At 49.0% G+C, this 12,191-nt stretch overlaps 1 protein-coding gene across 1 annotated transcript in view; it reads left to right on the top strand.

The window, feature by feature from the left end:
• The window catches only part of LOC144935487 (integrin alpha-11-like), a 53,174-nt gene that overhangs the window by 18,615 nt on the left and 22,368 nt on the right, over positions 1-12,191 (top strand). The window contains exons 6-15 of the mRNA XM_078862186.1: positions 459-586; positions 1,751-1,899; positions 3,296-3,446; positions 4,187-4,352; positions 6,650-6,717; positions 7,847-8,000; positions 8,811-8,959; positions 10,616-10,762; positions 11,478-11,678; positions 11,817-11,950. Coding sequence (XP_078718312.1) covers positions 459-586; positions 1,751-1,899; positions 3,296-3,446; positions 4,187-4,352; positions 6,650-6,717; positions 7,847-8,000; positions 8,811-8,959; positions 10,616-10,762; positions 11,478-11,678; positions 11,817-11,950 — 1,447 coding nt within the window. The remainder of the gene's footprint in view (positions 1-458; positions 587-1,750; positions 1,900-3,295; positions 3,447-4,186; positions 4,353-6,649; positions 6,718-7,846; positions 8,001-8,810; positions 8,960-10,615; positions 10,763-11,477; positions 11,679-11,816; positions 11,951-12,191) is intronic.

The following is a 12,191-nucleotide window of genomic DNA, read 5'->3' as shown; positions in this document are numbered from 1 at the left end:
GCAAAACTACACGAACTATCTCCTGAAGCCCTTTCGTGGCTGGCAGACCTCGATATTGGCGTTTAGCTCCTGAACATAAGAATACAATATAATTATTCTTATAACTCATTCAAGACTCACTGAGTTTCAAGACTATATTTCAAGGAAGGTCCTGGAATTAGATGATTTACCAGGTTTATAAATGAGAGTTTGGCATGTGGAAGAAGACCAGATGAAGGACACAATCCACACACACGAGGGGGTAACATCTTGCAGTCCCACGCCTTCAACGCCTGCCAAGCCCTGGTGGTCGCCCAGGCACAACCCTGCTTAACTTATGGGATTCGACAGGTATCGGGCACGCTCAGTCTGAATTGGTCATCGGGATTATGAGGCGTTGCACGAAATTGCATCTTGGCCTGCCTTTCCGTGTCTGCCAAACTAACCGCCGTGCGTTCATGCTCTGTTCTGGCTCCCAGGCTGCCGTTCTTTCCTGGACATCGTCTTTGTTCTCGATGGCTCCAACAGCATCTGGCCCTGGCCGTCCGTGCTGGATTTTCTCAGCTCCATCCTGGAGACATTCCCCATTGGGCCTGGGCAGACGCAGGTGACTGTATTGCTGAATGCTGCGTGATAGACCCTGTGAAGCTAAACACTCACCATCATTGTCATTGTTATCATCGGTGATTAGCGGCCATGCTAACGATGCACGGCTCACCAATGAAAATAATTTCGTACGCTTGTGATGCATGCATTAAACTGTGCATGTGGAAAATCGATTGTTTTGAACCGTGCTATTGGACTCGGTAGGGGTTCCCGTGTCAGCTCTACTGAGCCAATCCGGCACTAAGTGGGCTCCTCGAGTGGGCCACGTAGCCTGCTTTGAGTAGTAAAACCCACGCTCTCTAAACTAACCTTTTTTATTATACCAGGTAAGGCCCACTGAGCTGTATAGCTCTTTTTCAGAAACCACCTAGCTGCCACAAATGATAGCTCAACCATATGGCTTATGTGGAAATGTATAGCAGCGAAATATTCTGAACGTATGTTTCTAAATGTGGACGGAAAAACCGGAGGACTGGGAGAAAAATCCACGCGACCACAGGGGAAACATGCAAACTCCAAATATACATGCGGAATTATGGTCGGAATCGAACCCACGACCTCCTGTATATCAGGCGAGGTAGTTAACATCTCACCATTGCGCCACCCTCACCCGAGATGCCCTCAAAACCAGTTGGGTTGATGGACAAGGAGAGGACAAACTCACAGAGCCACGTGACTCACGGAGTGTGGAGAGAAGATCGGGACTGTGCTGGAACAGCCCAGGGCCATTCCTGGGCGTCTGGGGCCCCTTGCCAGTCAATAAACATAGTGTGCAATTACTGGGAGTCGTCACAGTCCACTCCTTGACCTTTTGACCTGGCTTTGAGTTTATGGTGGCTAATGATGAGTGTACAAGGTCCGTCGTGTGTCCATGACGTTGTTTTGCATTGATTCTTTCTGAAAAGGGATGGGCAAGCGTGACATCTGGTGCATGTCCCTGGCCGTGAGCCCTTGATATCAGCAGAGCCAAATGGAAATACACGGTGACGCTGGTTTGATGGATGACCACCGTGTACAGAGGATCGTTCTAAGCCGCAGGGCTAATTGGTGGGCAGCAGAAGAAAAGCGCAGCAAAATCTAACGAGTGCTGTACTGTTCTTCTATGGCGACCACCCAAATGTACGCTCACGTCCTAACCTCACACACTCGGCTATGTTCCGTGCAGGTTGGCATCATGCAGTACGGGGAAACTGTGAGCAATGAGATGAGCCTCAAAAAGTTCACCAACAAAGCGCAGCTGAAGATTGCAGCCAGCAATATCCCTCAGCGCGGAGGCCAACTCACCAACACGGCCATGGGCATTGAGACAGCACGGTGAGCCATTTAGTCTGGTGCCATACCAACACCTCGATACCCTGATATACTACTGGTGTAGAACTCTGGTGTGTGAGGTGGCTGGGTTACTCGGAGGTCAAAGCGCTGAGTTTGCACTGCTGAGATCTTGGTTTCATATCCAGGCAGCCGCCTGTAATTAAATCAGGTTCTCAAATGTGGTTAGTTGGTGATATAGTTCAGCGTTGTTACAAGGGACTGCATCACGATAAATCTGGTTCTGAAATATATTGACCTAAATTCTTGCTGTGGCTTTCACACCTGATGATGATTGCTTGTGTTGCAGTCGAAACGTCGTGATAATTTGTATTGTTTTATATTTTTATTATTTTATCATTTCCCTTCTACGTAACTTTACCGAAAGAACCAAGAATATGAATCCCTGCAGTCCCGAAATCTTTCAATCAAAATCGAGCTATGAGAATGTTTTTCTTCTGAACCTGAAAGTCAGCGGTGCCAGTTCATGCTGCAACTTGTGAGCCTCCTGGCCCGTTCTCACTCTCAGGATTGCAACTCAGACTCTCAGAGGTTGCCAGCCCAGTGTTCTCAACAAACAAGTCATTGAATATAAACGCCAGTCATCTGTTTTGTTGTCACGGAGCAGCTTATATACCGATATGGACATGGCATGGGGGAGGCCTGGGATTTTTTGCTGAACAATTTGGGTTTATGGAGCATAAGACGTTGCAGGCAGTAAAGTTGTGGTGAAGAGAAGTTTCACCCGATTTGAGCCATTCACCTCACTATGTATTGACTATTACTCTTCTCTCTTTCCTTTCCTTTCTATTTCTTACTTTTTCTGCCCTTACTCTTACTTTTCTCACTCCTTTGTTTCTTAGACAACTCATTGCACACGAAGTGCTTGCAACAAATGAAGCACAATACTTTGCTGTTCTCGTCAAGGCGCATAAACCATCACACGAACTCCGGTCATCCTCGCAGCAGCGGCTTTTGGCTTAGCCATCGAACAAAGACGGTCACTGCATCGCGCGCTTTCAGATGCGCTTTTGCGGCCGTCTGGAACGATCTTCCTTCCAATATTAGGAAGCAACTCGAGCTATGCGCTTTTCAAACTAGATTGGAAACTAATTTCTTCAGAACTTATTTCGTGTTCAGTTTGTTGTCCTCCTCCCGCACCTACGATTAGCGCGGTTGGATGCATACAGTATGAAAGAAGTTCAACATACATACATACATTGGATCACCTATAACTCCATGTATTTATCCCCATTGCCTTGATATCTTATAATCTGATTCTGTCTCCCCTCGTAAGAGTTATTGTTTAAAATACGAATAGGTTTTTTTTTCTTCAAAACTGAGAAGATTTACTCTATTTCTGCTCGTGGTGTTAATGGGAGCGCCTCTGTGTCGGGTCTAGGGCGACCGCATTTTTGCCGGAAAACGGCGGAAGAGCCGAGGCGTCCAAGGTGATGATTGTGGTGACAGACGGGGAGTCATCTGATGCCTACAAACTGCCAGGGGTGATCGAGAAATGCAACAATGACGGGATCACTCGCTTCGGCATTGCGGTAAGGGGCAGAGGGGCAAAAGGGAGGAGGAGCAGAGGGGCAGAGGAGCACAAGGAAGGGCATTCACGAGCACTTCTAAGCCTTTGGGCAATGTGGGAGGAGGCTGCACAGATGGCAGTCACCAATTATGGCTGTACCATACTCATGAGTCTTAATAATAATAATACTGGAGTACAGTTGCTTTGTGGGTTTTGTGCTGCTTATTGCTGATTAAAATTTGTGCTGCTTAAAATTGAGAAGAAAAAACGTGGTTACCACAAATCGCGGGTGTGGTGCTAGCCAGCTTCCACAGGTACTTGTTTGCTAGCAGCGCTTGTCCCAACAGTCTTAAAAGGCTATGAGGGGGACCATTTTTATTTGTTTTCATGCACGATTACGTGGAAACATGTGTGCGTGTTTGTTTGTATGCAGTTATTCCACTTCACGACGAACCCGGCGACACAAATTCGATTCCCGCTCATGGCCAACACCAGTGACATATATCCGAACCGGTCCTGGGCCTATTCTTAGGTCTTGGGCCTCCCCTAGGTCGACTCAGCCTGAAACGAGTACCTGGTGCGATGTGTAAACATCGCCACTAGGGAGACAAAGGCAGCCGGGCGTGGTGCTGGCCACCCACCCCCTCGTGTGCCATGCCCGGCCTTCATAGGTGCTTGCTAACAACACTTGCCCCAACAGTCTGTTTAGGCTAAACGGGGGATCTTTGTGTTTTTGCTCCCATTTATCTCAATCCAATGCAGGTTCTGGACTACTACCTAAGTTCCAACATTCCTGTGGAAAAACTCCAAGCGGAGATCCGCTCAATCGCCAGCACGCCCACAGAGAAATACTACTTCGACGTCAAGAGCACAGGAGCACTCGTGGACATCACCAAGGCCCTTGGGGAACGCATCTATAGCCTGGAGGGTGCGTAGTGAATTTGTGCGTTATAATCCAGCATTGTGGAGGCAATCGAGGTTTGGTGGATCACACAAATATTGTGGAACTCCCTTTCCGGGGGCATCGAGGTGCCACACCCTGCCTGGCTGGCCGGGAGAAGGTGCTACGGCAAATGTGCACTTCAATTGTTCCGTCTGTATGGGAAAGAGTGTTTCCCCCTCACACACGTGGGTTTTCCTGCCACACGTAAACTCTCATTAATGAATCGATAACACCTTAATGTGTAGAGGACCGCGGAGCTTTAGGGGGACTTTAGCGCCGGATCTCCTGCTTCTACTGTATGTCGTTCCTCGTGCCTCCGGGTCATTCTGTCTCTTTGAGAATGAGCAGATACTGTCCGGCCCGTTAACAAGTTGAAAATATATCATTAGAGAATTAAGTGGTGCTTCCAATAGACTCTACTGGACTCAAATATAGGAGGTCCTGCCAAGTTTTCACAGTTTAGGTGATGTTGTTCTGTGTAATCCCAATTGACGGATTTGCAGATAAATTTTTCATCATTTGGGAGTTTGGCCAATGCCAGTTACATCATGTGGTCTTTCAAAACGTCACCTATCTGTTGTTTTATTAGAGGTGTTTTTGTTGAATGGACTAAATTTAAGTTTTTTATATATATATAATACTGTTCATTCGTGGCACACCACGGGAAGGGGAGAATCATCAAGGATACACAGTGTAGATGTTGGGGATTAGAGGGTGACAATGAGAGGGGAGAGAGGGAGGGAGAGGGGAGGAATTTCGAGTAGCGGTGGCCACACAGAAGTCACTAGATTTATGGGAGACTTGAGCTGATATAGAGTTTACTGTAGCAGCAATTGTATTCCTTATTCCTGTTATTGTAAGCGTTTTCAACCTTTAACACAATGTCACAACATTTGATTGGTGTGGTTACAAATGGGCCTCAAGTGAAACCCATATTTAGAAATAACATGCCAGGAACTCCGACTTGATATTCATCAACATCATGGGACCTCCTTTGACAATACCAAAATATGAGAATAGGTTTTCCCCTTTTTTCTGCCAACAAAACAGGTGTTGAGATGTTAAAACACCAAACTGAAACCTTTTACAAGGAATCATGTCTGCATTAACCACAATATGTGTGGTCAGAATGCAAACAAAATACACTGATAATATGATGCATTGTCTTTGAAACTGATTGGTCCACACCAGAGACAGCTTTCTTTTGAGACTAGTCCCAAACGGTGTGAGACCAGATGATGCCTGTTTTGTTACCATAAAAAATGGGAAAACCTACTTTCATTCATCAACATCACAGAGAACAGGCAAGGGTCGGTTTTTCTCCCACAACCCACTTATATGGGCCACTAGTTTTACTACCCGGCTTCGCCTGAGACTTGGATTCTTGGCTTGGATTATTACACGGCCTACGCAGAGGGTGGGGTGCGTGACGTCATGTAGGCACACTGCGTCACGCTGCCGCATGCGGGTGACATCACAGATGTGACGTCACCGCTCACTTGCCGTGAAAAATATATCGATTATTGCGCCCCCCCCCCCCCGAAATACAAAGTCTATTTTTATACTTTTTGCATTGTGTACAGTCTGGAAGCTGTCCACATGCCAAATTTCAAGTTTGTTGCATGTCGGGAAGTACGCTAAACATTTTGAACAGACACACATATTCACAACTTTGCCTTTTATATATATGGAGATAGTTCATATAGTCTGATATGTGAAGTTGTTTCTTATCAGCGGGGATCCTACTCACAAGGAATTTGGGAATCTTCGGTTTGTGAGGTAATTATGAGGCAATCAATTTGTCCAATGATCCGATGGAAGAAAAGAGGATATTGAAAAAAACCTCCACCAACCTCAGGTAGGATTGCTGGAAAGGAGTCTTGAGATTTGGTGATACTTTCCTGGGTGAATAAAATAGAATTTGGGAATACGAGTGTCAGTGGCGTAGCATGGTTGGCATGGGCCCAGTACAAGGAACTAAATGCCCTCTCCCCCTCGCCGCCTTCTGCACCGTCCAATTTCTCCCCTCTCCGTACCACAGCTCCTGGGCCCCTGCGGGCCAGTGCAGTTACACCGCCTGCACCCTCAGTAACTACGCCACTACTACAGACGGAATCAATGAATGAATTATAGTGACTCTAGAGCCATGTTTTAACTTAGATGTGGTATGTGTAAGGACTTTAAAGCAATTATAGCGTATATTAATTACTCTGGGAAAATATATTTAGAGCTGAAAAATAACTGTGATGTCACTGTGTTGTTGTCGCTTTTATTCCCATCAGGAACCAGCGACATCTCGACGTTCGAGATGGAGATGTCAGAGGCTGGCTTCTCCATACTCCCCGTGAAGGTACGAGCGGCTCCTGACTACGAAGTTCCTGGGGGCAGAGGTCGCAAACGGGTTTTGATTCCTTACCCGTACCCGGCCGCACCAGGGTCGCAAATGGGTACCCGTTCCCTACCCGTACCCGTACCTTACCCGAAATGAGTGACAAACGGTTACTCACCAGTGACTCACGGCCTACCCGTACCCGTACCCGGCCGCACCAGGGTCGCAAACGGCTACCCACAAGAGGTTGAGGTTGTGTTGAGATCGAAACGGTTGTGGTTGTGTTGCAATCGAAACGACGTGATTTGTTTTAAATAATTTCTAACTACGTGACTTTAGCGAAAGAACCAAAGAGTATATAATTTTCATTTCATCAACTGGCCTCCTCTTTTAAGTCGCCGAGCAGCACCCTTATTGTTCTACATCTCGATGTAAACCTTACATGGGTAGAGATATAATGTGTAGACAAAGCAGAGCGTGGATACAGATTAATATGCAGCCCCATAGTGTCTGGACGAGCTGTGCAGTCGCCCTGCTAAATGTTTGTCAAGTAAAAACATGTTGGTCGAAAATATAATTAATTCATTGGCGTTGCAGCCTTTCCTCATGAACACAGGGAGCGAGAGCCAGAGCAGAATGCGTGATAGACAAAGGCAGATTGTATACTTACACATTCTCTTTAGCATTTAACATTTGTTTAAAGTTTGTCTTAACATTTGACCATTTCGTGCCCACCTGAGTTTGTTGTATGCCTCCCCCCTCCTTAAACAAGGTCATGCTAAAGGTCGGAAGATCCGAAAATATCGATCGCTTGAGATTGATCCGAAAGTGTAATGTCACTGTCACAGGAAGTGATGTCACTTCAGTGATATCACACCTGCGCGTTTTTCCCACCAAAAGTGTTGTCACTTGACATCGGGCGACGTCACTTCAGTTAGCACGAAGGCACGTAACATTACAGAAATCGTCTTAAAAATCCCAAATTCCGAAAACAAAAATATCCAAAAACTCGCCTTAAACAAAAAAATAATCTAATTTTTTTTTACTCCAAAAACGATCTCCTCGCACCTATATCAATGAACCCGGACGGAGCGTATATATATCGATCGCCCTGGTGGGAGACACTAAGGCTCGGCCGCTGGCTTCACAGGACGGCTGGCTGCTGGGGGCGGTGGGCGCTTTCGATTGGCTGGGCACCGTGCTGCACGTGCCCGACGCGGGTGGCGCCGGCTCCGTGCTGCTGCCCCCAGCCGCGCTGGCCGCCGAGTTCCCGCCGTCTCTCAAGAACCACAACACGTACCTCGGTCTGTCGCAGCGGCCACCACCAGCATCACCACCACCACCCACACGGCCCAGCCATCGATGTGCCTGGCCTAGCCACCGACGCCGTGATGTGAAGTGTTGCATTCGCTGCGTTCGTTACTTTTGTTGCGGTTGTTGTTTGTTTTGCTGTATATACTACCAATAACTCTGTGGCCTTAAAAGGAAAATTTATTAACGGGCGATGTTTTTGGCAATGGGACTTCTTCATATCACAGGGCCATTGCCTGAAACGTCACCTGTTATTTATTTTCCCATTAAGGCCACAGTGTTGTTGATAAATGCGTTGACTTTTGGTTATTTGTGCTTGTGCACCACTTTCAAACTCTAGTTTGAGAGTACATGTATCTATGAAAACATTAACAGTGAGGTGGTGCTCTGCTCCATTGGCAGCCTCGTGCTAGTGGTGGAAATTGCACATTCCGAAAACTAGTCTCTTCACAGGCAAATTAACATTTCACTTTTCACAAAGTGCTCTTTTTATCGCCACTTATTTGTGAAAAAGGTGGCATATCCACAACTATCCAGGATGCTCACGTTCTCACGTGAGGTGGGCAGATCTTTCCCAGATTTCAATATTTCCACTCGACCTGCATTCTGATGTTGAATTCAGGCCAACCCCAAGAAGTGAAATTACCTGGAAGAGTTTTGGCTTCTGTCTCAATTGGCAGCTAAGTGGAGTTGTGGTGGGCGAAGGGGGAGAGGAGCGGGAGGCGACTCGCTTACATAGCTCGGCTCGTGTTTCGTGGACACGTAGTGAGACCGCACAACTCTTGCGTTTCTGTCACGTTCAGGGTACTCGCTCTCATCCGCAAGCCTGCAGGGGAAAACCCTGTACATCGCGGGAGCACCTCGATACAACCACACGGGCAAGGTGGTCACGTTCGGCAGGGACGACACCTCCACGGATTATGCTATTCGCCAGGCCCTGGTTGGGGAACAGGTACTATTACTGAAATATATTTATTTTACCAGGTAAGGCGCACTGAGCTATATAGCTCTTTTTCAGAAGCGACCTGATCACAAATAATAGCCCAATGAAGTGGCTTATCAAGTGGAAATGTAGAGCAGCCAAATACTCTAAACGCATGTTTCTAAATGTGGAGGGAAAAACCAGAGGACCCAGAGAAAAATCCACACGACCACGGGGGGGAGAGAGACACGCAGTTTCCAAATATACAGCAGGCGTCAGGGTCGGGATCGAACCCATGACTTCCTGTATACCAGGCGATGTAGTTAACATCTCGCCACCGCAGTGAGATGACGCTTACAGGCCAGCCGAGGTTTTTGGTGGTGGTCGTCGATAGCACTTTAGAGTAGTGACAGTATGTGATGCAAAAAGGTGATTTCTGGACAAAAAAAGGTGCGGTTTGTAACAGTGGGAAAGGTTTTCCCCATCATGCCTTGCATGTCACATCACATCATCACCAAAGGGGCATGCACATTGCCTTGTTGAAGGCCAGAAAACATATGCTCGGTGATTTGCAGGCTGAAAGGGGGCTACGGCATGGGTGTTGCTGTTGCTCAGTGGAGAGACCGCTGAAGCCAGGGGGTGGGACACTCGGGGGTCTATGTTTGACTCGGTTTGGTGCCAAGTTAGTGTTGACAATTACATTTAAAAAACTATATTTACACAAAAAACAAGTACTATTCAACTATTTGTCATGGATGTTACGTAATGAACACGTTGTAAACCTCGTCGCTTGCATGTTAAGCAAGGCTGCCCTATGTCCCACCCTGGCGGCTATTTCATTAAATATATCGGGGCAGTGCTCCTGCGTGAATGACTCCGATCACGAGCACCTCGACTCTTTGCCTCCCGATCCCTAACTCACAGCCACGGTGAGTCATCATCTGGGATCAGATCGCTTCTCAAAAATAAGCTAATAGCTCAATGGGCTTTACCTGGTAAAATAAAATAGGCTCGTTTTATTCATATATTTTTAGTTATTATCGTTCCTATACTTTGCACTCCTATCGCGTTGGTGTATTGTTTGTTGTTGTAACGTTCTGAGCCGCCCCTACTGGACATCTGTGAGAAAGAGCTTTATAGCTTATCGGATTCCTCCAGTGTAAATACATATTCTGATTCACTTGCAACTATGCGGCGTCCCCTTTGCCCCTCCCCCACCCACCCAACGCCCACCCCCCAGACCGTGGAGGGCTGCGTTGGAAGCGCTGTGCCACCTTCTGTTGGCTAGGGGCAGTGTTTGTTTCTCAACTCCAGTCCTTGCGACCTCCCCATGGCCCACCTTTTCATGGCTACAAATGTTTTTCTATCCACAATAAAAATTAGCCCACAGCACACACCACACACACACACACATCTGATAGTTGGTAATCGTTGAAAGCTGCAACGTGAGGGATTTCGCGAGGACTGGAGCTGAGAAACACTGGCATAGCGGCCCAGCGGTGAGACTTACAGGCGTACCCCGTGTCTGATGATGAATGGACTTTTAAGCTGCGCGCCTCATTAGTTTATTTTCTCGAGGGGGATTGTTTTGTTTCTCGATGACGAATGCGCCGGCGTTCCGGCGCGAGCGTTATCCGGTGAGCGGTCCGGTCACCGGGCACGCCGCCGCGTTGCCGTGACCCGCAGATCGGTTCGTACTTTGGCGGGGAGGTGTGCGCCATGGACGTGGACGGGGACTCGGTGTCGGACGTGCTGCTCGTGGCCGCCCCCATGTTCATGGACTCGTCCCGCAAAGAGACGGGCCGCGTCTACCTCTACACGTTCAGCCCCCAGGTGTGCCCCGCCGTGACCCCGGCACTAGAAACAAACTACTGCAAAAGGTGGCCGGGAGGCTTTAGGGGTCAGACCACTGAGCTGGTATGAACGAATACTGGTTCCCCTAAATATGTCCCCCCACCCCCACCCCGACAATATATATTTGGTGAATGTATATTCTCCCCAGGGTAAAGTTTAGTTATTCCCTCCAGTGAACATGTGTTACCGGCATACATTGGTTGCTCGCTAACAGCACTAAACAGCGTGGTCTGTTGAAGTCTATTTGGGGGCTCTTTGTGTGTGTGTGTCTTTGTCTTGCTGTGCCCATGCAGGATATGCTGAGTGCAGCACTCATCTCTCCCCACGCGTGCGTGTGTGTGTGAGAGTGTGCGTGAGTGTGTGCATATGCAGGGGAGCGGTAGTGTAGCGGTTAGCACGCTGCACTACGAACCTGGTGACCCGAGTTCGATTCCCGATCGGGCACAACACCAGTGATGATTATCTGAAACGGTCGTGGGCCTTGACTAGGTCGACTCAGTGTCAAATGAGTACCTGGTGCAGTGTGTAAACATCTTCACTGGGGAGACAAAGGCGGCCGCGCGTGGTATTGGCCACCCACCCCCTCGTGTGCCGTGCCGGCCTCCATAAGTGCTCGCTAACAGCACTTGCCCCAACAGTCTGTTACAGGCTAGACAGGGAATCTTTGTCTTTGTTTGCCTTTGCACGTACGCAGGGTGTGCTGGAGTGGAGCGCTCACCTCTCGCCGGCCGAGAGCCAGGACTCGCGCTTCGGCTCGGCTCTGGCCGCCGTCCCCGACCTCAACCAGGACGGCTGGGGGGAGCTGGCGGTGGGGGCTCCGCTGGAGGACGAGCGCCAGGGCGCTGTCTACCTGTTCCAGGGCCACGGCCGCTCCCTGCGCACCACCCACGTGCAGGTGCTGACCCCCCCCCCGCCCCCCTCACGTAAATCCCTCTCCCCCCTCCCTCCCCTTCTTCCCCTCCCTCTGTCTCTCGAACTGACGGAACCGTTTTGTTGAATGTAATCGATGTGTTTTGTCGAATTCATTCATCAGCGCGTTGCGGCATCCGCACTCGGCCCGAATCGCCTCCAGTACTTTGGCCGCGCGCTCCACGGCATGCTGGACATGGACCGGAGCGGCATCCCCGACCTCGCCGTCGGGGCCAACGGCAAGGCCGTGCTGCTGTGGTAAGGAGCCAGTGGCATGGCTCGAGCGTGCAGGCGCTGCAACTGCAGCGTGGCTCACGGAGCCGCTGGGCTATGAAGAGTACGGAAGGTGGAGGGTGCGAGCGCTCATGGTAATTGGCTGGGGGGGGGGGGGGGCTCAGCGCTGGCTTTAGGCTTAGGTTGACGTAGGTGGTTTTCCTAGGGCAGCGGAAGATCGTAGCGACTCTCAGCACGGGTTGCGGTGTCAAGTATCACAGCCGGG

Source organism: Lampetra fluviatilis, chromosome 13, assembly GCF_964198595.1.
Source record: "Lampetra fluviatilis chromosome 13, kcLamFluv1.1, whole genome shotgun sequence".
Taxonomy (NCBI): Eukaryota; Metazoa; Chordata; class Hyperoartia; order Petromyzontiformes; family Petromyzontidae; genus Lampetra; species Lampetra fluviatilis.
This window is presented reverse-complemented; position numbering and strand designations above follow the sequence as displayed.